The sequence below is a fragment of the Oculina patagonica genome, chromosome 4 (assembly GCF_052425735.1).
Source record: "Oculina patagonica isolate OP01 chromosome 4, crgOcupat, whole genome shotgun sequence".
NCBI lineage: Eukaryota > Metazoa > Cnidaria > Anthozoa > Scleractinia > Oculinidae > Oculina > Oculina patagonica.
The window spans coordinates 39,193,633-39,218,803 of NC_135761.1; the positions used below are offsets into that span (position 1 = coordinate 39,193,633).

Genomic DNA, 25,171 nt, shown 5'->3' on the forward strand with positions numbered 1-25,171 from the left:
GTCAGAATGTAAACAAAAGAGCATGGGAATAAATCATTGTACTGGACCCACTAGTACGCAGAATTGGCCAGGTTTATCAATCCCACTGCAGAGTCCAAAACAGCACAGAGAGATGTTAAAGATGTACAGCTAATTGAATTACTCTGCTCTGAGGATGTTCTACAATCTTTAAAGAAAACATGGTCCATTCTTATCAGCAGAGTGTTATGCAAATACATTGGTGTGTGTGTGGTTATTGATAAACACATCACGTGTTAAGGAATCATATCGACTATTAATAAGTACACACATGTACTGTTCAATCACTTAGAGTCTTAATCAGTCCATGTACTGAATGAAAACCTTACCTTACCAGCCATTGAAGCCCTGAACCTGGTATAAAAAGTTGAAGTAATCCATTCTGATGACAGCACAAGAATTGAGCAAAAAGTTAAAACAATGTACCCTAATTTGTTTAAATGTCTGGAAGAGCTGGAAGGAGAATTCAGACTCAAGTTGAAGCCTGGTTCAACACCTTACACGATTACAACACCAAGATGTGTAGCACTAAGGTCAAAGAAGAGCTACAGAGAATGGAAACCCTAAGCATCATTTCAAAGTTGACATACCAACCGATTTGTGTGCAGGTATGGTTGTTGTTCCAAAGCCTGATGGGAGAATTTGCATGTGTTCATCTAAGGAAACTCAATGAGAATGTGCTACAAGAGAAATATCCTTTACCTTCCTGTAAAGATTGACAACCTGTTGGCCCAAATCAGTGAATGGAAGTTCTTCACCAAGTTGGATTGCAATTCTAGATTCTGGCAAGAAACGCTCGATCCACACTCCTGCTTGATGACGACATTCATCACACCCTTTGGCAGATTCTGTTTCAATCGATGCCATTTGGGATCAAGTCTGCACCCGAACATTACCAAAAGAAGATGAGCCAAATATTGAAGGGATCCGAGGGTCACATTTCTATTATCGATGACATGCTCATCCATGCGAAAACCCAAGAGGAACATGACCGCCGACTCAAGGCAGTATTAAAGAAACTTCACAGCACTGGAACTACCTAAATGCAGAAAAGTGTGAATTTTAGGTTAGAGTATGACACAAGAATATCCACAAGTCAATCCATTTCTACATCAAATGACATCAGTCGGAATGACCTTGTAGCAGCCTTAGAAAACAATGGTTGATTCCCTGGATAAAGACATCAAGTTTCTGGATGGTGATGGTGATTTTTGCATAGTAAAAACGTTATTCACTGCGACCTTAAGGTGGCAAATATATTAATTGGGGACAAAAGTGAGGGAGGGTACTTGGTGAAAGTTGGCGACTTCGACACAAACTTCAAACAGTTATAATTTCCATTTTGGTCATACCATCAGCAACAAACACTGGGAACTCGGCCATGTGTGCAGCCGCTTACACTACTCCCAAACTATTAGAACGTAATGCTCAACCATCGATTGAAAGCAATATTTATTGCCTGGGGATGGTCTGGCCTAGACTTTATGCCCTGGACTCCTTGGGAGGGAGAGGCTTCAAATTCTTCCATTATATGCAATTTTGTACGCAGACAGGGACAGACCATTTCTGGAGAGGACCTGTCCGGTTTAAGTACAGATTGTTCAAGACAGTGGATGAGACTTCTGCAGGCATACTGGGATCAGAATCCATAAAAAAGACCAAGTAGTACTGAAGTCGATGTCCAGATCTCTTCCCTTTCTAGCACAGAAGCACGCAACAGTTAAGCAAATGATGCAGAAGCAACGCCTGCATCTACCTTTGCACTAAATGCAGATGACCTGCTTACAATTCCTCAAACCCTTGATGAAATAATCAAAAAGGGTTGCAGAGGAAATGATTTAGACACTTTCTAAAAAGCATCAACCCTTACTGGAATCACGCTGATTTTGTTGATGTAGATGTGGTGTTAAATAAGGACAAGGTGAACTACAAAGACAGTTTGATTCTAGAACTGAACTTTGTAAATTCAAGCTGAAGTATCTACTTCTTGCTTTAATATTTGGTATTTAATATTCGCTATATTTTGCACGTTAATAATTATTATTTAGTTTTAATAAGTACATTAACTGTGTGTGTGAGTATAAGAAGTACAAAAACTGAATGGTTGAAATACAGTCTTCACCAACACTTTCGGACAAAAAGAAGTACTTGAAATCAGCATTAGCATCTATGGCCAATCGGAGGAAGGAAAAGCTTTTGCCATTTAACTCTGCCATCCAGTGGTTATACTAATAGGCATGCTGCAGTCTTGCCTTATTCTGTTAGATAGCCACAACGTGCCTAAAGAGGTTTGGAGGCTACAAATCCACTGTTAAATGCCAACATTGTAGTGCCACTATGAGCACAAAAAAATCTAATTGATTCATTATCACAAGTATAAAACTTGTGATAAAATGTTTGCAATGAACATTCAGATGTTGCGTTTCAGAGGCCAAATTTTGGAAATTTTTTTTCTGTTCTCATTCTAAACTAAAACACTGATTGGAATGACTTGCCTATTGTAGTCAGATAGTGTTCCACAGTTGACTCTTTTAAATCGAGACTAAAAACTTTTCTTTTCAATAGCTTCTTTATTTGATTAGGTACAGAACTTAAATTTTAAAAAACATTGAGGCTCTGTCTTTTTGTTAAATGCGTTTTTAAGCACGTTTTTATTATTATTATTATAATTATCATCACTATTATTTATAGTTTGATTTAATAGCTTGTACTAATTATTTGTAGTCTGCAGAAAGGTCCAGTAATGCAAAGGAGCCACAGTTGAAAACAGCATTAAAGGTATGCAGGACATTATTACCTTGCATTGAAACTCGACCATTACGAATGCTGGTTGGCATAAGCAAACAAGGAGATTCAAGTTTTTTGACAAAAGCATCGCCGACAACAGACTCGGTCCCTTTTGTCAATTTCCAGGTTTTGTTACATGTTTCCAACAGGCCCCCAGATGCTTAAAACTGAGAACTCAAGCCCCAGGCAAGTATCTTGATCATTGTGCTTTAGATAGAGACCTAATAGTCTTCCAAGGCACATTAAAAAACATTCACTCTAAATGGGGAAATTGACTTGGCAATACCTAATGTTATTGAGCAGTATAACATAGAATCAGTCAAACCGGTCACACTGTCATGCGGTCACTCAGGCTGCCAAGCGTGTATTGCTCAGCTACTGGCCATCGAGAACTCACCAAAATGCCCGCTCTGCCAAGATAGAATCCCAAGTGGGTCATCTTTAAACGTCAATTATTCGGTTGATGGTATGACCAGCAGATACCAGGTCAAATGCACAAACCCGCGTTGTGAATGGGTGGGTACACTGGGCTCTACAGATGCACACTAGAACACCTGCGTCAAGGTGCAAGTTGAATGTGTAAATGATGGCTGCAACTATGTCACTGAGAGAGAACATATGGCGAGCCATTCTCTGCATTGTCTGAAAGAGAAAATCCCTTGTGCGGATTGTCAACCACATATTGGGCGTTGAGCTTAAAATAACTGTGTAAGGCGTGAGCTGTCAATCCATGTAACCACATATTCTGAAATGTTCGATTGAATTGTTCACAGTTTAAGTCTACATTTGCCTTTGATAAAGAAAAGAATAGCGTGTCAACAGAGCTACAATGCAAGTATAAATGATCAACCAAGAATAAAAAATAAAGCGATAAGACCATTGCTCTATTTCAAATACAATAAGAACAACTGCTGAGGTTCTCTAAAATACTATTAAACTTTTCTCACCCATTGCTGCGATCAGATGGTTTTTAAAAAATTAAAGATTTCTTTGTTTTAGGGAGGCATGCTAATTGGAGAATCGTGAAAAAAAAAATTTAAAAAGGGTTGAGTGTTCATGGTTCGAGTGTACTGGCTCCAAGGTCATTTTCTTATTTCAGCATTAAATTTCAATATGGGGAAAAAGACATCAACCCAAGAAAGCAGTATAGTGATGTAGAGCTTAGATAAGTTTAGATAACGTGTATGTCACGAGCAAGGGAAAACCAAGCAACACTGTGTTCAAAACAACAGCAGAGGCCTTGAAGGTAGGTAAAAGAAGCAGATGAAAGCTGTACACTGTGGACAACATTAAATCATGTTGCGCCACACATGAATCGACGAAATTAAACACTGGATCTATTCCAGTGAGTTTGTGATGGTTTTGATAAAGCTGTGACTTAATGTTCCCTTTCAGGACCTGGCCTATCGGTTTATGGTTTCAGTTTCAACAGTTTCACTGAATCTTTTCCACTTGAACATGTACCATGGACTAAAGGCTTCCTCCTAAGGATATTCTTAAGACTTACTTTACACTGTATAAGCTTAACCTTACCTTACCTTTATTTAGTTGAGTAACTTGGGTTTTTTCATTGCAGATATCATAATAATATCAGATGCCAAAGGTGCCTTCTGATGGCACCATTTGCATTCTTTCAGTAAGTAAAATGGGGATATTTTGCAATTTATCATTTTTTTTCTATCGGCTGAAAGAAAATTAAGTCTCCTACCCCATCAGATCATTACCTTAAAGAAAACTTCTTGATTTTACGAAAATCCTTAAAATTGGATTTAGTGCTGTTGGCCAACACTATGTAGTTGGTGCATTGTTAAGGAAGCTTAACCATAAGAATCATTTTTTGCGGGGGAGGGAGGGGGGTGACCCTATTCCGTAGACTGGGGAAATGGTGGAATTGCCATAGAAAGAGTCAAATTGTAACACATTTAGATTGTCAGAATAAGAAAATCAAAAAAGAATATTGCAATTTCTCTGTCTTGTTCTGTCAAATGCAAGAAAATCAACATTGTCAACAACGTCTCTCTCCTACCCCATCAGATCATTATTATAAAGAACAAGGCACAAGCTCTTATTTTAATTTTTTAATCTCCAATTTTATTAGAGTTCTGTTGTTTTACCGAAATCAGTGGTTGCAGTAATCATGATACCAAATGCAAACAGGAGTAATTTAGTATTTACTTTTTTAAATTGGTTATAAATATTGGTGTGTAAAAATTGCCAGCATCAACATCAACATGACTTGCATTTTATGTCTTAAATCTGGTTATAATTAAGTAGTAGTTGGCAGACATTGGAGTTCAACATTGTATGTGCCTGTAATACAACTTGCTTCGGCTTAAAATCAGTTAAAGCAGCCATCACATGGAACAACATCTCTGAAAAATTAACTACTTAAACTTTTCTTTCACTCTTCTGTAAAGGCGTTCGAAGACTTAAGTTTGAAGTAATACTTGTTAGCTAAGTTTATTGGATACGTTTTCTTTTTTTCCCTTATATTCTTACTATGTTTATCTTGTAAATAGTTTTATTTTATTTTATTTGTGTGCAAATTAGAAATTTTTGTATTTGCTAGTGGCCCAACAAGCCTTGTAAACCTGAGTAAATAAAGTTATGTCCGTCCGTCCGTCCGTCCGTAGGTAGGTAGGTAGGTAGGTAGGTAGGTAGGTAGGAGGGGTAGGTAGGTAGGTAGGTAGGTAGGTAGGTAGGTAGGTAGGTAGGTAGGTAGGTAGGTAGGTAGGTATGAGTAGGTAGGTAGGTAGGTAGGTAGGTAGGTAGGTAGGTAGGTAGGTATGGTGCCATCAAGTTTCTACCAGCAAATGCGCAGTGGCGCAAAATGACCCCCAGCCTCATGCCATTAGAAACCAGCAACATTGGTGAGCGCCAATTTTGTGTCCTTCATCAAGGAAAATGACATATCGCTTTTTTTGACTTGAAAACACTTGAAGCAGCACTGGGAAAACAAAACACTGTTGCTCTTCAAAAACAAGTGCAATGGAATGGTGAGAAACCGGTCACAGACTATTTTAGACATATCAATTCAAGAGAAGCACTTGCTGCTGCTGCTGCAAAAAAAGGTTATGGAAAAGCATCTGAGGGGAAAATTCCTTGTAGAAGCAATTTAGTGGTTGGTCACAGAGAAGGTAGAGCTACCCACCAGTTTGATCTGTTATGGTGCCCCAACCTCTACAACACTCTTTTGTTGGGAAAATTTGCATTCGATTGTAAGTTAATCAAGTGCAACTGTAGTGTAACTATAAAAGATAGACCAAAATAGAGCCCTTTTGCTTGAAAACGAATCAACACTAACCAAAGATTACACAAAGTTTCATGTTTTTATGTGGAAGAGTCCTTTCTGACAAAACCAAACTGTCGCTCAACAAGATCAAATTCCGTTTGGAAGGAAAAGTCAGCATGGAGCACCATTGTCTGGTCAAACTTCGACAGTCAAAGAAGACTATAGTCCATCCTCTCGAAGATACCCCTGATAAACTGGACCTTGATTGAAACCTGGCTGCTGTGTTAGGCCACAATGAGGATTCAACTTCTACAGATAACATGAGAAGGAATCAACGTACCAGGGGGGGGGGGAGAATCAACATTTACATGAGCCAGTGATTCAACTCTTGTTGAACAGGCTTAGTCCACAACTCAACAAAGACCTGTCTAGTATAGAACCAGTTCAATCGGCCAGCAAGATTAGCATCTGCCAACAACATTAATCAGACGAGTAACAAGTAACTAAACCTTGTACAGTGATATTCTCACTATCTGTACATGTAGGACATTATAATTATGGCAACAGTTGGTTTATTTGTAAACATATTTTGTTTTGGTCAAGTTCAAATTCTGGTCACAAATAAATTGCAATTTATTGTGATTATATATAGTGATTAGGAAAATCTCTACTGGGTCTAACCCCAAGGTCACACTGAATGAAAAGGCCAATCTGGTGTTGTAAAAGAGGCTCAATGCACTCTAAAAGGTCCAAAGAATTTCAAGGCCTTTTTCAAGGCCTTTTGTGAATGATAACAAGTGGTAATGTATTCATGTTTGCTGATGATACCACAATTTACACAATTGGCAAGGACATCGACAATATCATCCTGACACTGCAATCCATTTTAGACCAGGTATACACCTGGTGTCAGTCTAAAGATTAATAGCCCACGATCGAAGACGGAAGCCCTGATAATTTCAAGACAGAGCTTTATTGGTCCCCTGCGACGTTTGACTTACGGCAGTGCACTATGAGTACAAACAATCATCCAAATGTCTTGGTTAACATCGACAACAAGCTATCATGGTATGACACATCGGGAACGTTTGTAAGTCCTTCAGTAACAAAGTCGCAGTCTTAAACGGATAAAGTTCCTACCAAAACCAGTCTTGAAACTTTTTTATAAAACATCATCCCCAGTGTCCTATATGGTATTGCAGTCTGGGATCTTGTTCTCCAGCTTTGTTAGATGATATAGACCGACTGAGAGCAACAAGAATTATTAATAGTCTACCGCATTACATCCATAGTGATTACATCAGGAACGCTCCATATGGAACCCAATTTTTCTTTTACATTAAGAGACTTCTATTATACGCACAATATTTACCATGGAAATAGCATCGATCCTCTAAAGGACTACTAGTGAAACCCGAGACTATACTTTAATCCTAAATGTTGAGGTTGATAGACCAAGAAAAGTGGAAGATCTCACCGCGCACTATCTTGAATTCCCCCATGACATCAAGTCTTGCTCTAACCTTGATTCTTCAAAAAAACTTAAGGCAAATAAGAGTCTCTTAAAATCTATCAGTTTCACTAAAGCGTCTTGCTCTTTCTAACAAATCTCTGGACTTCATATTTTTTAATTTATTCATTCATTTATCTTTTTACTGTATATTTTATTAATTCATCTATTTTACCTATCATTATTTATTCAGATATTGTAAATAAATTTTGATTATTATTATATAGGATCTATTTTTTTATTTTAGATAGTGCAGGTCCACATCAGGACTAACGTCTTGCCAATTATTTTGTAACCTGCTTTATCAAATAAACCATGTATGTATGTATGTATGTATGTATGTATGTATGTATGTATGTGTCCATCCTATTTTAAGTCCTTTTTGAAGCCCAGGATGAGTCTGAGAATATGTGTAATCAATGTGTATGCTACCAACAAAGATTAAGATATTGTCACATTTCTTGAAGCATTAAGAACAACCTTACAAACACCTCTACATGGCTACGTTGATGGGTGATGCAGAAAAATAATCAATGAATTCAATCCTTTGAATGAAATCAAGCTCAAGCAAATTAAGATTTTACTGCATGATCAAATGGATATAATGCGATCAAGATGCCTTACAGAAGAATGACGAAATCAAGGAAGAAATAAATGATGCACGTAGGTTCCCCGGGAGAATTTTAGAGCTCATTGTGAAGATTGAAACCTTGTATTTGCTCCAGGAAAGTAGGAGTAAGAATGGGAATGGAACACTTAACCAAAGCTCTATAGTTCTCACTAGAGTCATACTTATGTTGTCATGGTTATCTAATTTTTGAAATTTAACTATAGATATTTCTGCAGTTAGTTTTTAGTTCTCACTTGTGTCATACTTATGTTGTCATGGTTGTCTAATATTTTACATTTAACTATAGATATTTCTGTGGTATTTTTTATAGCAAAACTTACCATAAAGCTAATATATAGATTTAGGCAAGCCTAAAAGCGGAGCTCCCTGGTTATTTGCCCTTTATACTTTTTAGCTGACTCGTCCCCAGTCGTCTTCATATAGCATGCGGCAAAGGGAGAAGCAGGCGCGCGAGGTGGGGGAGCAGGGGATGATGGGCAGGAAGAAGGAGAGAAGACGACTGGAAAATCCTGTTTTCAAAATGGTGGACGGATTAATGGCGGATGATTATGCAATTTCCAATTTGGAAATTAAGCCATTTCATCGGGCGTATTTGGACAAAAAACTCCCTTGTCCTCATGTTAGTTGTGCAGCGCAGCTTGGTGGATCATTATTTTATGAAGAAACAGGGCTTGCCCAGCATTATCGTACGAAACACGCAGCAGATCGTATTGGACGTTTACGTGATGAAAACATCGAGCGGCAAGCGTGGCGATTATTAAGACTCAAGCACGGCGAGGAAACTATGAAACATGTAGAATGGTTGTCCACTTTTCGCCGGGGCGAGGTTTGTAAAGAGCATTATTGTACGCACTATTCAACTTGGAATATATAAATCCTTATTTACATATGTTTTGACATCCTTCCCATGCATGGTCGTAGAGCTTATTTTGTGTTTTTTTTTTTATATATATATTCATCCAGAGCTACGAACGTTATACGGTTTCCACTAATTTTGCCGGATGTTCATTTATTGAAATAACTTCCAAAGATCCAACGGAATGTGCAAAGTTCACTGGTGTAATTCTTATGCACTTTGGTCAATCAACGGCTTATGGCGAAGGGAACCCCGAAGTAATCGAAGTCAAAAACGTGGTTTATGCATTCGTTTCAACGTATGGCACTCAAAAAGGATTGTCAACGAAAGGCCTATACCAATTGTGATTACTGAAGCCATTTTTGTTAAAAGGGTAGGTATCCTGTCTCGCTTGTTTATTAAAAAAATCTTTATGTATAGCAATATTTTTTTAACAATAAAATATCTTAAATAAAATCCCTTATAAAAAGTTTTGTTCATTAAATCCAGCAGTTTTTCATTTAAAGATGTCTCATCTTTTAGGCCTCAATTCATCTTTTAAATTTCCAAATGTAATTCCAGTGTCTAAATTATAGAGAATGACATAATTTGCTGATTTGACTCTTACAAATTACTTCTAAATTGTTATAATGATGACAACTTGCTTGATTGAAAGTAGGACACTGATGAACAATTTGTTTTTTGTTTTTGTTTTTTTAGGATATTACAGTCACCCCACTTCAAGAGTACACAGTCCCAGAAATTGTTGAAGGCGAGCATATTGAAGTTATGCACCAGTCAAAGTAACCCCCCCCCCCGGTTTGGGTGGTTTTTTTTGAACCCTTACTGGTGACAAAGCCCTTGACCTGCTGAGAGGCATATTTCACCTGCAAGATTTTAGAGGATGCCAAAGGGAAACAGTTGACTCAATTTTAAATGGTAAAAACACGCTGCTCATAATGCCTACAGGGGGTGGTAAAACCATCTGCTATGCAGTGCCTGCATTAATGGAGCCAAACGTTACCATTGTTATCTTCCCCCTACTTGCTCTGCTATTAGACCAAGTGGAGAGAATGCGACAACAAGGCTTGAATGTGCGTTATTTCATGTCAGATATGGAGGAAGCTGATAGGGAAATTGCAAAGAGGAAACTTCAATCAAATCCTCCTGAATACCATTTCCTTTTTGCAACACCTGAAACAGTGCTTGCCCCTGCCGTGTTTAATTTGTTGCAAAAACTGGCTAGTGAAAATTTGATTAACTTTCTGGTCATTGATGAGGTGCATTGCATTGACTCCTGGGGCTTCCACTTCCGTCCTAGTTATTCAGAACTTTGGAAGTTACAGGCATTTGGATGCCCTATCCTGGCAATGACTAAAACGTCAACGCCACAGACTGAACAAGTAATTGTAAATAGTTTACAAGTGGCTGCAGAAGAGACAAGTATTATCAGGCAGTCCTTGAATCGACCCACTTTATTGTATCATGTTGAGGGAAAGAAGTCAGATGGCATGCAGGCAATTGTTCCATTTATTAAGAATGAGTATCCCAATCAGTGCGGCATTGTATACTGTGTTGAGAGAAAGGATATTGTCGATGTTGCCTACCACTTGAAAAAAGGTGGCACAAGTGTAGTATTCTTTCATGTAGGTCTAGACAAGAAAACGAAACAGGCAGTGGTTCCAGAGAAATGGCGACATGCTGAAGACAGGAAGGAAGGTTGCATTGAACAACCTTATTGCATATGTGGAGGACCACCATCTACATTCCGTGTTTGCAATAAGACAACGATTTATAGCTTGCACTTGCACTACCCTGTATAGGTCAAAACTGTTCTGCAATTCCTAAGTAGCATCAACTTTATCAGTTATAATGATAGAATCTTATGGATCAGCCAGCTAGATGTTGAAAGAGTGACCTGATATGATTAACTCTGAGTTTCAAACATTCATTCTTTATTTTCACAATCATGCTTCAAGCTGCTTCCATCTCAATACTTTTTTTATGAAACATTGATCCTGTCACCTTCCTGTTCTAATTGAAAAGATTATGTTGGGTACCAGTTCAAAGTTATGCTACAAAGGACTAATTTAGAAAGAAATGATGTGAAGTTAAAAAACACACAGAGATCATATGTAAAACAAGAAGCAGCTGATGATCAACTCATGATCAACCTGCTGGCACAGCAGAACCATATGATGATAAATCTCATGAGCAATCTTATTAGTGCCTCAGATACAGTACTAACAGACGATGTGCAATGTAACAGTCTCTGTGCTCGTGAAAGAGTTGGAGGCATATAAGCTATGTGGTGGACTAAACCCTTGTGAAATGACAAGTAAACTTTGCCATCATGTCATTCCTTTGAAAGTCAAAAGAGGTTTTGTTTGCTGAGTGAAAATGTGCACAAAGTCAGATTGTATGAAAGGCCTATTGACAAGCTCTATCTTTTTGTTGAAGGAATGTTCAAGCAAAGAGGACAGGGACACTAAGACCTAAGAGACATTTAGTAAACATTTAGTCAGTTTTCTTGGATGTGCAATTGCATTGCGTGACTATTTCTGCATCTTTAGTCTGTTTTTCATTCGTGTAGGCACAGGGAACCCAAACGCTGTATTAATTATTCATAATCTTAACATAAAAATGTTCTTATTTACCTGTGTTCCTGTGTCTTTTTTCACCGGTTTGGTGGCGATTTGAATCAGAAGGAAGGCAGTTCACATTGTGAGTTTTAAACGGTAATTGATCTGTTGCAATGTCAATACCACGCACCTCAAGTTTCAATTGTTATTAACTCAAGTTACTTACACCTTTTACTACTAACTTTCCTCGCAGGGAGTTTTGTGTTTTAATTTAACGGTCATGAGAAGAGAGACAAGGGGTGAAACTTACTACGAGCCGTCGTACAATCTGTGACTACAGTTGATACAACCAGTCTTGCGCGTGGATATGCGTGAGAAAACACGAGCCGACAGCCTTTGGCGGCGATTAACGCGACACGCTAAAATCATGGTTCAAATACATTTAATTTCAACTTTGTTCACTGGTGAGTATTTGAATTTCCATTTGTTTCGCTCAGCTGTTTTCGAAATAAAAAGCACATTTATGTGTAAAAGTATTATGTGTAAAAGTATAACATATTTTAGCTTTTGTAAGCTTACATTTTGCTCTCGGGCGAGATTATAGAAAGTAAATCAGTGAATAGGCAGTGAATAAATATTTCTCCTTACAATGTTACAAATTATTCAATTTAAGATTTTAAATTTTGGGTTAATGGTTTTAAGATACTAGCAACGGATGCCGCTTCTATTTATCCTGGCTTAAATCAAATATACTCACATACCCACCGTTGGCAATTCCTAATTCATAGGGTTTTATTTCTTATGGTTTAAAGCAGTGTCAGTGGAAAAACTACATCTGTTAGCGATCTTATTAAGTGTTACCAAACAGCAACCTCAGACAAAGAAAATTGCCTGGCACATTTCGAAATTTGCAGAATTTATAAAAAGGTATTCCCAAAAATCAGAGAAGCAGGAATAAGTTACGAAGGAGGTAGAAAGAAGGTTTATTTAAATTTGGCTCCGAGGTCTACTCCTAACTGCTCAGCTAGTGACGCTGTAGTTCCTTCAACATGGCACACCCTGCAAGCCTACAACCCTAAGTTCGATTTTTATTGGGGAAAAAAGGCAGTGGAATATGTCGAAGTAATCAGTGTCAGCAGAGACCGTCTAAGTGGAAATCCCGTAGTGCGTGAATCAACAACTATTTGAAGGTCGAAATTCTCATGGCGGGGAGAAAAGTTCCATTAAACGACATCCAAAACCAAGTCAAAACCATCACAGACTTGGACAGCATTCTATGTTTGGTCCACACTGACTCCACACTGACAAACAAACGTGAAATTTATCTTGTGGGAAGACCAGGTAATCCGCGTGGAGAGATCTGTTTCATATTTCTAACACACGCGACTGTCAAAGAAAAACAAGAGTCTGTCATGAGAACAAAAGAACTACTTTGATGATGAACATACACTCTGCATTAAAATCACTTCCGGTCAAGTCAAGTGTAGTCACAGATCGGACGAAAAGCCACAACATAAGACAAACCAAACCTATTCGGGAAATAGGGAGTCAAAACAAACAAAACAGTTTTCACATGTTTATTTAACTTTTATTTACCTGATCTGTAAAGTTTTGGCAGATTTTGTTGAGAAATAAGAGAATTATGCCTTGAATTTAGTTTCAATTTTTAGTTTCATCCCTTGTCTCCTTCTCTCTTCTCTCCCACGAGGGGAGTTAATAGTTAATAACAACAATTATTAACAATTAGTAAAAGTTGAGAAATAATTGAGGCGTGTCGTATTGACATTGCGATAGACCGATAACCCCACATAAACCGCCTTCGCTCTGATTCAAATCGTCCCCAAACCAGTGAAAAAAAACACAGGAACGCAGGTAATTAAGATTATGAATAACTACAGTAAAAAAGCCTTTAGGTCCCCTGTGGTGTAGGTTTGTTTACTGATTGCGATCGCACTTAGGTTTTTCAATAGTTTTTAGCTTTTTTTAGTTAATAAGTGTAGATTTTATTAATTTATTCAATTCCTTAACTATGTGGTCTCCCAGTGATTTGACCTCGATAAAATGGACAAAACCGAGTGTTTCCATGAGTTTAGAGTGAGAAAAATGGACATTCCTTGACTTGCTGACGCCCTTCGATTACCGGAGTGTCTGTCCTGCAAGCAAAGAACAAAGGCCGACCAGATTGATAGGCTGTGCATAGTCTTAAAACGGTTTGCATACCCATGTGGTCTGAGCAATATGATCCACTGGTTTGTATGTGCGGTGCCAGAGATGAGAATGATCACAACCCGTTTTGAGAAGTGGATCTACCATAACCACCACTCAAAGATAACAGAATGGAATCAAGAACTTCTCAGCAGAGATAAGCTCCAGGTTTATGCTGATGCTGTAGCTGCCAAGGGTGCAGCACTCTCCAACTGCTTTGGATTTGTGGATGGGACCGTGTGGCCTATTTGTAGGCCAGGGGAAAACCAAGAGGTTGTCTAGGATGGCCACAAGTGGGTACACACCCTAAAATTTAAATCGTTGTCGTTGCCAAATGGACTGGTTGTCCACTACCTCTCAGAACAAGTAAACTCATTGGTTCTTAAAATAACAGGTAACAGGTGACAACAATGCCTCTAGCCCTGAATAACAATAAAGGTAGTGTTTACAGCGTGTGAATGCAAATATAGGTTCCAGAGAGGTAGTTTCCTACTGGGTTGCTCAACTGTACATACCTAATGGTAAGTGTGAAGTGTAATACTTTCCGAATTATTTTTAAACTGTATGCAGCTTTTATCTCATGTCCTGTACAGTAATTATCAAGAAACAAGCTTGGTACAAACCATTGTTGCTAATGTCATTGAAATTTTATTTGTTCTCGGCAAAAAATGTCCAAATGTTATTACCATATTTAAACTATTTCCTATTTTGCCACGGTTAATAAAGCAAAATACAAATATCGAACTTGTTAAAATTCCCCGATGAGTGTGGCCCTTGTAATTTTGGACCATAAAATAATTATGTATACTTTTGAAGGCTGAACTCTAGTGAAGTTATTGTTAATGCTCCTCAATCAAATGTGATGAGCGTTTTACAAAAAAAAACTTGTGTCATAGAACTTTTAAGGAGTTTACCTAAACTGTGTCCTAGACCCTTTTATATTTATTAATATTAATATTAACAGTTTTTGACACAACATTTTACTGTTTCTTGTTTAGAATACCTCCTTCCTTAAATGCTGCGTGAAGACGTTTAAAAAGCAAGTTTTGCCACACTTCACCTTTTAAAATCTTGCATACTCCTTTCTCACTCTTGAACAACATATTGAACAAACCATTGTTGCTACTGTCATTGAAATTTTATTTGTTCTCAACAAAAATGTTCAAACACTTTTATCTTTTTATTTCCTATTTTGCCACAGTTTATAGAGAAAAATACAAAGATTAAACTCGTTTAAAGTGCCTGACAAGTGTGGTCCTTATAATTTTGGACCATAAGAAACAGGACTGTCGCAACAGTGACAGGTAGAACGTATACTGTAGTGCATTCTTCCTAGTGTTCAAGCGGTTCTTGTACCTGTCCAAAACCATAGCAGCCGGGTCAGTCTGCTCTTTATGGATGGTTTGAGGTCCATCTGTAAGTCTGGGATGGATTTATTATTCTAACCCAGTTGCTCATTCCCTTGTTAAAGACTATTTGAAATTTGTCAGATTAGAGCAAGCCGGTTAAGCTATAATAACCATTCGCAGTCCCTTTGTTGTTCACTTTTGAACAGTTTGGGTTGCATTGCTTCTCGTTTCTTTTTGCATGTTGACATTGTTGACATGAGCTTAATTTAAGCTTATAGAAATGCTAAAATGTGGAAAGCTCCAAACAGATTTCAGTGATTGTGCCGCAAATGTGAAAAAAAAAACGAAAGTCTACAAGGACAGAGTAAATGATTTTTGTTGCATCAGGACTTTAAGCTTAACAAGTCAAGTGTATGACTGAGCAAACAAATCCTTGATGACATCAACACCGCCATCATCAATAAAACGCAAATCAACCAGTGGAAAAATACGTCGAGCGTACTAAAATGGTTCAACGGCTTACAGCACAAAGAAACACTCTCTTTCATATGTTTTGACATGTGCGATTTTTACCCGTCAATTACCGAGAGCTACTCTGCAAGGCGCTCGATTTTGCTAATAGCTACCGACCCATCAGCGCACACGAGCGTGACATCATTATCCACGCCAAAAGGTCACTGCTGTTCAGTGACAACATCCGGTGGGAAAAGAAAGCTTCCAGTGATCGATTCGATGTAACCATGGGGTCGTTTGATGGCGCTGAAACCTGCGAGCTGGTTGGCTGCTGCATCTTATCCCTCCTTACCCAAAAGTACGGAAGCAACATTGGCCTTTATCGCGATGACGGGCTGTCATGCATTCAATAAAACGCCCCGAGAGATCGAGAGAATTAAGAAAGATTGTGTAAAATTTTTCGTGAATGATCTAAAGATTACAGTAGAGGCCAACGTTGTAGTGCCAAGATTCCAAGGTTGCGCATATAGAAACTTAACAATTACAGGAATAGCGCTGGCGAGACGAAGACTGCCCATGATGATGATAAAACACATTAATCACAGTTCAATGTTAAGAATTACACAGGTAGCGACGAAAAAAGTTCGTAGTAGCGATGGTAGAAAGACGTAGAGTAGTAGTAATAGAGGTGAGTAGTAGTAGTAGTAGTAGTAGTAGAGGAAGTAGGGAAAACATAGTAAATAAAGAAGACAAGCATAGCTACATATGATAGAGCGAAAAATTGTCCAGAAAAGATAAACTTAATATACGCAAAGAAGATGCCGAGAACATCACAAAGTGTGTATGAATGATAACACTACACAATCTAAAAGAGATTGGTAAATAGACAATGGAAGCGTGACGAACCTAGCGTGAAAAGGAACCGGCAACACGGCAGAAAATACGAAAAGAAAAAACTACTTTGGTGACGGCCGCACAAAGATAGCTGAAAACCAAGTCCAAGAAGGTAGCCGGCTGATCTGACGTAGCGGTTGGGGACGCCTAGCATGCGAGTCGCTATAGGTACAGCTACGTGAATGCCTAGGGCGAGCACCGAGAGATGTCATTCTAGGAGCCGGAGTAAGATGAAGGCAATCCTAACAAGCGATGAGTTTTGAGCACGTCACTAACGGAAATACAGCTATAAATACTAGAAAATACCTTTAAAAATAAAGAAAGAACTGGGGGCGTCAACACACGTACGTTGATGTCACTCTCGACTAAAACCGGAGAACACCTCCAACACAAAAGAAGGAAATGTACCGTTGTATGTACACAAGCAGTCTAACCACCCACCCTCTATCCTAAGAAACATCCCTGAATCGATCAAAAACGTCTTTCGCAAATATCTTCTGACAAAGAATGTTTCGACGAGGCCAAAAGCATTTACCAAGACGCGCTTAACAAAAGTGGCTATGAATACACCCTGTCTTACAAACAGCACAGCTGCTTACACAGCTCCCGATGCACCAAAAGCGAGAAGAAATCGGCAAAGGAACATAACATGGTTCAACCCGCCATACAGCCAAAATATGGATACCAAAGTCGGCAAATGCTTTCTTTCACTCATCGATCAGCACTTTCCAAAAACCAGCCCTCTTCACAAAATCTTTAACCGGAACACTCTTAAGCTGAGCTATAGCTGTATGAGCAACGTTAAATCTATAATCTCTAGCCACAACAAAGCTCAAATTAGCAAACCTGTTAATCCATCCAAAGAAGTCAACAACTGCAATTGCCGAAAAAAGAACTCTTGTCCACTTGAAAGAAATTGTAAAGAGCGGAACATTATTTATCAAGCAGAGGTCACCACCCCTCAGTCAAAAGAGGCCTACATCGGTCTTTGTGACACGACATTCAAAGATCGTTACCGAAACCATACATACGTTACCGAAACCAACGGTACAAGAATGCAACCGAGCTCAGCAAGTATATATGGAGTCTCAAGGACCGGAAAATCAATTACGAGATAAGATGGCCGAAAATAAGACAAGCACGATCGTATTCTAATATCAACAAAAAATGTAATCTGTGTCTTTGTGAGAAATATTTTATAATTTGCAAACCAGAAATGTCAACACTCAATCATAGAAATGAACTGACTTCGATCTGTAGACACTCTAAGACATTCTTGTTAAATACCGTGTTGGCTTAATATAGATTTTTTCCGTCCAATAACATCTTGACATGTCACGCAAGTACTCATTGTTCCCTATTTTCAAATTTATATATCTTTTCATGTAACTGTTTTTTCTGGCAGTCGCCTGATGATTGCCTCGCATGAGGCATGAAACTCAGAGTAGCGAATAAATGGTTTTGAATTAGTCCGACTCTACTATTCTATGTTGTATATATATTTATATATATGAATGTTTTATTGATCTTTTCTGAACGCTCAAGCTTGATAGCTGTAAAGTAGATGTCACAAGAATGTATTGCCTGCATGCATGTGTGAGTTATAATGCTAAGAAGCTATAATGCTTCGTTCGTGTGCAGTTTATAAGTTCGTATGTGCAGGATATAATGCCTATTATGTCAGGGAAACCACCCAACATTTTTCCACACATGTATGTGAGCACTTAGCCAGTGTTAAGGCCTCTCACACTATCAAACATCTTCAGAATACTGAACGTTGTTACTCCTTGTGTTGTAATAATAATACTGATATCCGATATGTTTGATTGACATGTAATTTCATACATCAACCATGTTTCTGTATGATGACACCCAGATAAACAAATGCCTTGAGCTAGTCAACACTACTTTTTTCATTTGTTTCCTACACCACATAAACCCGTTCATTAAACAAATCAATTTATTACATGGTGTCAGAAGTGGCCATGGTGTCAGAAGTGGCCGATCATGGAACAGGCGAAGCCTATCAGACATTTATAAATAAAAGGGAACCTCACCTTAAACTGGCAAAAGTGGAAAAAAAGATTGGCGCTATTCACCAAAGATAAATAATGTACAGTCTTTCTACACACCATAGGAGAAGAGGCGCTTGAAGTGTATGACACTTTCACTTTCGCAGAAGGCTAGGAAAACAAAATAGAACCTGTCATTACAAAATCGAGGCCAAATGTTTCCCAAAAAAGAACGTAATGATGAACACTATCTGTTCTTTTCTTGTAGACAAACTGGCAGACCAATCGGCGTGTTTGTGACAGACCTTCAAAAAAAGCCAAGACCTGCAAATCTGGCACCCTTTACAATAGTCTTATTAGAGACAGGAGTGTGTGGAATAGACAATAAGAACGTAAAGCAGTGATTTTATGCAATGAGCTCACACAAGAAATTGCCATCAATTACATACGAGCCACAGAAACAAGTACAGCCTATAAGACCCAAACTGTAGCACAAACAAACCCAGGTTTAGAAGCGGTAGCTGTAAATGTTGACAGCAAAAACAAGAAGCCAAAACAGTAAAGAGATCCCCACTGGAAAGCAGACCCAAAACAGAGAAAAAAATGTGGTCGCTGTGGTTCTTGTCACAAGCCAAGGAAATAAGGGAGTGCAAAGCACACAGTCAAACAGGCAAAAAATGTCAGAGGAAAAAATTTTTGCCCACATTTGCCTTAACAAAAAACCAAATTCTGGCAACCGAAAACTCCCTGAGGTCGAGCAGCAGTCAGTCACCAACGCCAACTCATTCACTGTAAACTAGACTAGTTTTTAAATTTTTAACTTAATTTTAAATTAGATTATTGTTTATAGTAGATTCTTAATTTTTTAGTACATTAGAGAGGGCCACAAATTTATTAGTTGTAAAACTATTACGTGTAACCCTCTATAAATAAAGTTTGATTGATTGATTGATTGATTGATTGATTGATTGATTGATTGATTGATTGATTGATTGTTTTCATTTCTAATACATATTTTAATATTGTTTTTAATCTCATTGTTATTTTTTAGTATTTACTGACTGGCTGGCAAACTTACTGATGGACCAAACATGTAAACTTAGCAGATAATTTCTACAGCTCTGAGAAATGCCTGGTTAAATTGAGGTAATATAGAAAAGCCCTGATGCTTACTAGGTGCATTGCTCTTCCCCTTTTTTCTCTTTCAGGTGTTAGTTTGACATATAGCTCGACACCAAGATGTTAAAGAAAAACTGCAGAGGAGTTAATGGGCTTTTAGATAAACTGTGTACAAAGAGACTAAACACACTAAATTGAAGATGGGGGCTGCAAGGACTGTTATTTATGCAATAGTTAATATGTTAAGGATACTAGACAAAGGTCTTTATTATTTACTCCATTATTCATGATCTCAATTCAACAACAGTTTTCCCACCTAATCTTAGCTACGACCTAGTTACAGTGTTCTTTATCTGCATTTCTATTGGTTTTGTAATTGGACCTTTTAGCATCACCACGTAATGATGTCATAAACTTAGAAAACCTGAAAATTTAGAGATGCTTCAGATGATGGACAGATTCAGGAGTGCGAGTTGCATAGTTTCTCTGATGCTAGCCAAGAGAGTTATGGACAGTGTTCATTTGAAAAAGCAAAGCCATACAGGTACTGAAGAAAACCAGATTTAGAAGGTTTTGTAGCTAGCGTAAATTGTTGTGTTAAACAAGGAAGCCACTGAGTTCTTTGTTTAAGGTTACAGTGAAAGGACTGGATCATTTTGGGTAAGCCTAAAAGGCTTGGTGCTACTCTTGCATACCCTTGGCATAAGTAAATGACTTTAAAACAGACTGAGAGCAGATGTGGATTGATTATACACAGGTTAACATGATTTACATATAATTTCCATTAGTCGACATAATATTTTTATGGATGTTTAAGATAAGCGATACATTTCTCTAGCAAGAAAGTGTTGTTCTTTCAAAAGTTTCGATGAAACTGCTACCTATGGTGTTGTGGCTTATAGTGTTGTCAATCAGCTATAGTGGATTTATTCTTGTTTATGTGATAAACACCATAGCGATGTTGTGAAGGCATCTGGGCATTTAATCAATCAAGGTATTACCATGATAATATCAAATACTTATTTAAATGCTGTTTTTATTTTCTTTTTTATTTAACTGTACAATGTTTTATTGGCAGGTGTGCTTAATTCTTGTACCAAGCCTTTAAAATATGGATCATCGTGTCAGGTGCTCGTCTTAAAGATGTTTCCATGTTAATCTTTAAAGAAACACTGAGATTTATTATTCAAAACAATTTATTCGCTACTTGGAGTTTTATGCCTCTCACAAAGCAATCATCATGTTTTTACTCTCTGATTTGACATGTTTTTATTTCTAATACATATTTTAATATTGTTTTTAATCTCATTGTTATTTTTTAGTATTTACTGACTGGCTGGCAAACTTACTGATGGACCAAACATGTAAACTTAGCAGATAATTTCTACAGCTCTGAGATATGCCTGGTTAAATTGAGGTAATATAGAAAAGCTTTGATGCTTACTAGGTGCGTTGCTCTTCCCCTTTTTTCTCTTTCAGGTGTTAGTTTGGGATATAGCTCGACACCAAGATGTTAAAAGAAAAACTGCAGAGGAGTTAATGGACTTTTAGATAGACTGTGTACAAAGAGACTTCACACACTAAATTGAAGACAGGGGCTGCAAGGACTGAAATTTATCCAATAGTTAATATGTTAAGGATACTACTCAAAGGTCATTATTATTTACTCCATTATTCATGATCTCAATTTAACAATAGTTTTCCCACCTAATCTTAGCTACGACCTAGTTACAGTGTTCTTTATCTGCATTTCTATTGGTTTTGTAATTGGACCTTTTAGCATCACCACATAATGATGTCGTAAACTTAGAAAACCTGGAAATTCAGAGATGCTTCAGATGATGGACAGATTCAGGAGTGTGAGTTGCATCGTTTCTCTGATGCTAGCCTAGAGGGCTATGGACAGTGTTCATTTGAAAAAGCAAATCCTTACAGGTACTGAAGAAAACCAGATACTAAAGGTTTTGTAGCTAGCATTAATGTGAATAAAATATGAACAGAATTGCATAAGTAGTTTAATCCATATGTTGCAGGAAGAGGAAAATAACCAACCACATAATAAAAACATGGCCACTGGAATCCTCACCTCCAAGGTTCCAAAACAATGCTCAAGGCATGAAAGCATTTCAAGAAATAGTGGACACACTTCCTTTGGACTAGAACTATAAAACTGGAAAAAATACAAGAAAGAGGCCTCAGAGCAGTTTTTAAGGATAACAGCTCAAGTTATAATCAACTGCTCGAGAAGGCCAGACTGCCCACATTACTTAATAGACGACTTTAAGATCTCGCTATACTAATGTATAAAGTTAAACATAAGTTATGCCCCTATTATCTCTGTAATTTTTTAGCAATAACCCTAGTACGTATAACTTAAGACAATCTGACTTTACAATGCCTAGGTTTAACTCGGTGAAATACGGTAAGCACTCGATCAGATATCTAGAGCCCAAATTGTTGTCAAAATTACCAAAGAGCATAAGAGAGGCCACATCTGTCAGCATTTTTAAGATGAACATCAGAAATCTTAACAATCTTGATGCATTATTAGATGATGGGTGCAGAGGCTGTCTGCTCTGCTCCTCCTAAAGAATTTAGTATGTATTATTGTCTTAAATAAACCACTGTACATAGCCTCATAACATATTTTAACTTAGATCTAAATTTAAATATTGTAAATAGCTATAGTTTTTTAGCATTTTCGTTTAGTTTAACTCTATTTTGTTATGTCCCCGTATTAGTGGGGGGAGTTTTTCCCATGTAGGTGGTTGATGACATTCTTAATATAGTTTCTATCTATCTATCAACACAAGTATATGCTTCCACTTATACCAGAAGAATTAAATTCCCACGTCTTGGCTGGTTTATTTCCACTTTTTGACTGTTACCAAAGCTAATTTTAATGACTGAATTCCCATGCACATGGTCGTATTTTCGTGCAATCAACATGCAACCGTGACTGCCAAATACAGAGTTTGTAGCTTGACTTCAGAGCACATGGAAAACAGTTTGAAAATGCCTCCGAAGTTTGTCAATATTAGGAGAGTTATCCTAAAGCACAGAAGAGCAGCGAAATGTCCGTTCTTGGACAGGGATAAAAGAAGTGATTATATCTACAGGAGAGCAAGAGTTTGTGTCGTCCAAAGAAATATTTCAGGATTACACAAGTGTTGTGACCATGTGGTCTGAGCGTGACGGCCAAACCAAACACCTTATGAATGAGCAAAGTCTTTACCAGATAAGTCCTTACAAATGTTGAGAAATCGCTTTGGTTTCAGATCATATACAGTTATCATGTAAAAAGACACAAAATGGTTTCTTTTCGCAAGAAGTACTTCTGTTTTGTGTAGAATAATAGGAAAATGTGATTTCTCGGTAGTGTAGTAGAGTTCTGTTATTCTAGGTGCATTACACAAGCATGACCACAGGTCACGCCATTAGGGTAAACATTGCATTGCATTGTAATTGAGCCCTATAGGGCTAATATAACTTGTGGTCTTTCGACAGCATTTTGAAGTGTGTTTATGCATTGAATGTGGAGTCGTGGAGCTAACCCCCGCTCGTTACTGGAATAAACGCGTGAAAAATCCGTTTAAACTGTGTCCCGTGGTTTCTTACTAATCCCCACCGCTACAGTATCGTAACTTCAAAGTAGCAAAGTAAGCTTTCCTTTTGTTCACCAACTTAAGCACATAGAGATTGCGCAGTTTGTAAGAGCATATCCATCTAAAGCTTAACACAGATCTGAAAAGGTATAAAAGGAATAGCTTTGTTTGATGCTGGCAGCTTTTTGAAGGTTACGCCACTCCCCCAATCGAGGTAAGCAGCCATTTCCAACCTCTCCTTACGGATTCCTGTCTTAATACAGGTAATCTTTAAAAGTCGACAAAAGGATCCATATTATCATTGAAAAAATTGTCTATGATACGGACTCTCTAAATCATGGCAACAGTGCTACTTTTGCCCACTGGGAGCAAATTTATATAAACTTAATTCTTTATTATGGACACTCTGCTGATTAGGTGACGATAATTTGTGTATAAAAATATAATTTACTGTTTGTGGTTACAAAAATAATAACACTTTATTTAAGGGGAATGTTTTGATTTCTTAAGCTTCAAGATGTGTCTAGTGATCTGCGAGAAGCCAGGAAATGCGCCTTTACATCTAGGGACATAATAAGACACAAAATTGTATGCGAATACGTATGTGAAGTTGTGTGCCCGGAGGAATCTAAGAGGCGGAAAAACAAGTATTGTGAGCAGGGCCAAGTGTGCTCTCTTATGGTGCTGGACTGCGCAGGCATAACGTGAGTGCTGCTAAGTGTGTTGACAAAGTTTTTTTTTTTAAATTATGCTGTTTTCCTTAAGTGATATGAAATTCGAACACCTAGTCCTTCAATTTACCACACCGATAAGGTGGTTTAAATGGTCAAGATAATATGTTTAAAATTCTATAGTCATCTGAGGCTGGATTAGGAAGCAATGCCATCGCCCAAAGAATTAGAAAACACATGGATGAAAGAAGGAGATTTCAGATGTTTATTGAATTAATAAATAAGTCAGAAATTAAAATTCTGATGGAACCTTTGAAAGGTTTGCTATGCAGTATCTTACCAGGGTTATTTAAGACTGGTTCTTATATGATCGCCCCCATCGTATTGGGAGATCATGAGAACCCATGATCACTTTGTTTGTCTTCATTTGTCTCAGTATCTGCAAACAATCAATGCGATATAAAAGAACAGGGTGAACATATGAGAACCAGCCTTAACATAACAAATCATAACTACATACAAAAACAAACAACTGTAGGCAAGGGAATAATTCTGTGTTGTTTTTTGCATCACTTCATAAGTCATTTCAATTTTAAACTAAGCGCTTAAAATTCTATCTATCTATAGTCGTCTAAGGCTGGATTAGGAAGCAATGCCATCGCCTAAAAGATTTGAAAACACATGGATGAAAGAAGGAGATTCAGATGCTTGAATGAATGAATAAATTAGTCAGAAATTAATATTCTGATGAAATCCCCTGCAAATTGGCTTGACAGGAAGTTAAAAGAGAAAAGGGTGGAAGAAATCGCTCACGCAATTGAGGAAAACCATGGCATGATCCATAATGGCAGGCATGGTTGGCAATAGCAGACATCACCAAGACCGATTTAGTAGGTGATAAAAACCTTATAATAAAGGAAAACTGGAATTAATGAGTGGACTACATCACCATGCTGCAGTTAAGAATTTAAACTACAATATATTTAGCATTCAATGGTTTAAATGAGTTTGGGGGTTGCTTGCTAAGTTGAATATTTGACTGTATTGTTAATTTGTGATTTTGTTGTAACTGAAAACAGAAAATAAAACAAAAATTACGAAAGAATTGTTAACCAGTAGAACAACAGTTTCTAATTGTTGTTTTTGCACGATCAACATACCTGCCAGAAAAGCTCTGGAGAAAGCATGGGTCAATGTGTACTCAGCAAGCCTCTATGATGAGCAAGTTCGTTGCCTGGCGGCAAAACACAACACAGAAAACACAGGAA

At 37.7% G+C, this 25,171-nt stretch overlaps 3 protein-coding genes across 4 annotated transcripts in view; 2 read left to right on the forward strand and 1 right to left on the reverse strand.

The window, feature by feature from the left end:
- Positions 1 to 25,171, reverse strand: part of LOC144650224 (uncharacterized) — a 196,785-nt gene that overhangs the window by 63,904 nt on the left and 107,710 nt on the right. Inside the window, exon 2 of one of the 2 annotated variants that reach the window (XM_078509878.1) lies at positions 21,079 to 21,090. The exons of the other annotated variant lie outside the window; for it this stretch is intronic. The gene's annotated coding sequence lies outside the window, so the exon portion shown is untranslated. Of the gene's footprint in view, positions 1 to 21,078; positions 21,091 to 25,171 lie in introns of those variants that run through there. 2 annotated transcript variants of the gene reach the window in all.
- Positions 459 to 1,061, forward strand: LOC144648439 (uncharacterized). The gene is made up of 2 exons (XM_078507993.1): positions 459 to 626; positions 798 to 1,061. The coding sequence occupies exons 1-2, from the start codon at positions 459 to 461 to the stop codon at positions 1,059 to 1,061; spliced, it is 432 nt and encodes a 143-aa protein (XP_078364119.1).
- LOC144648440 (uncharacterized) lies at positions 9,973 to 10,836 on the forward strand. Its single transcript, XM_078507994.1, has one exon. It carries the CDS (start codon positions 9,973 to 9,975, stop codon positions 10,834 to 10,836), a length of 864 nt encoding a protein of 287 aa, XP_078364120.1.

Bases quoted from the DNA above. Each gene is read 5' to 3' on its own strand.
- LOC144648439 (XM_078507993.1), top strand. From the start codon at position 459: ATGTCTGGAAGAGCTGGAAGGAGAATTCAGACTCAAGTTGAAGCCTGG. The intron at 627-797 runs GTATGGTTGTTG...TTGCAATTCTAG, and splicing joins ACCAACCGATTTGTGTGCAG to ATTCTGGCAAGAAACGCTCG.
- LOC144648440 (XM_078507994.1), top strand. From the start codon at position 9,973: ATGCCTACAGGGGGTGGTAAAACCATCTGCTATGCAGTGCCTGCATTA.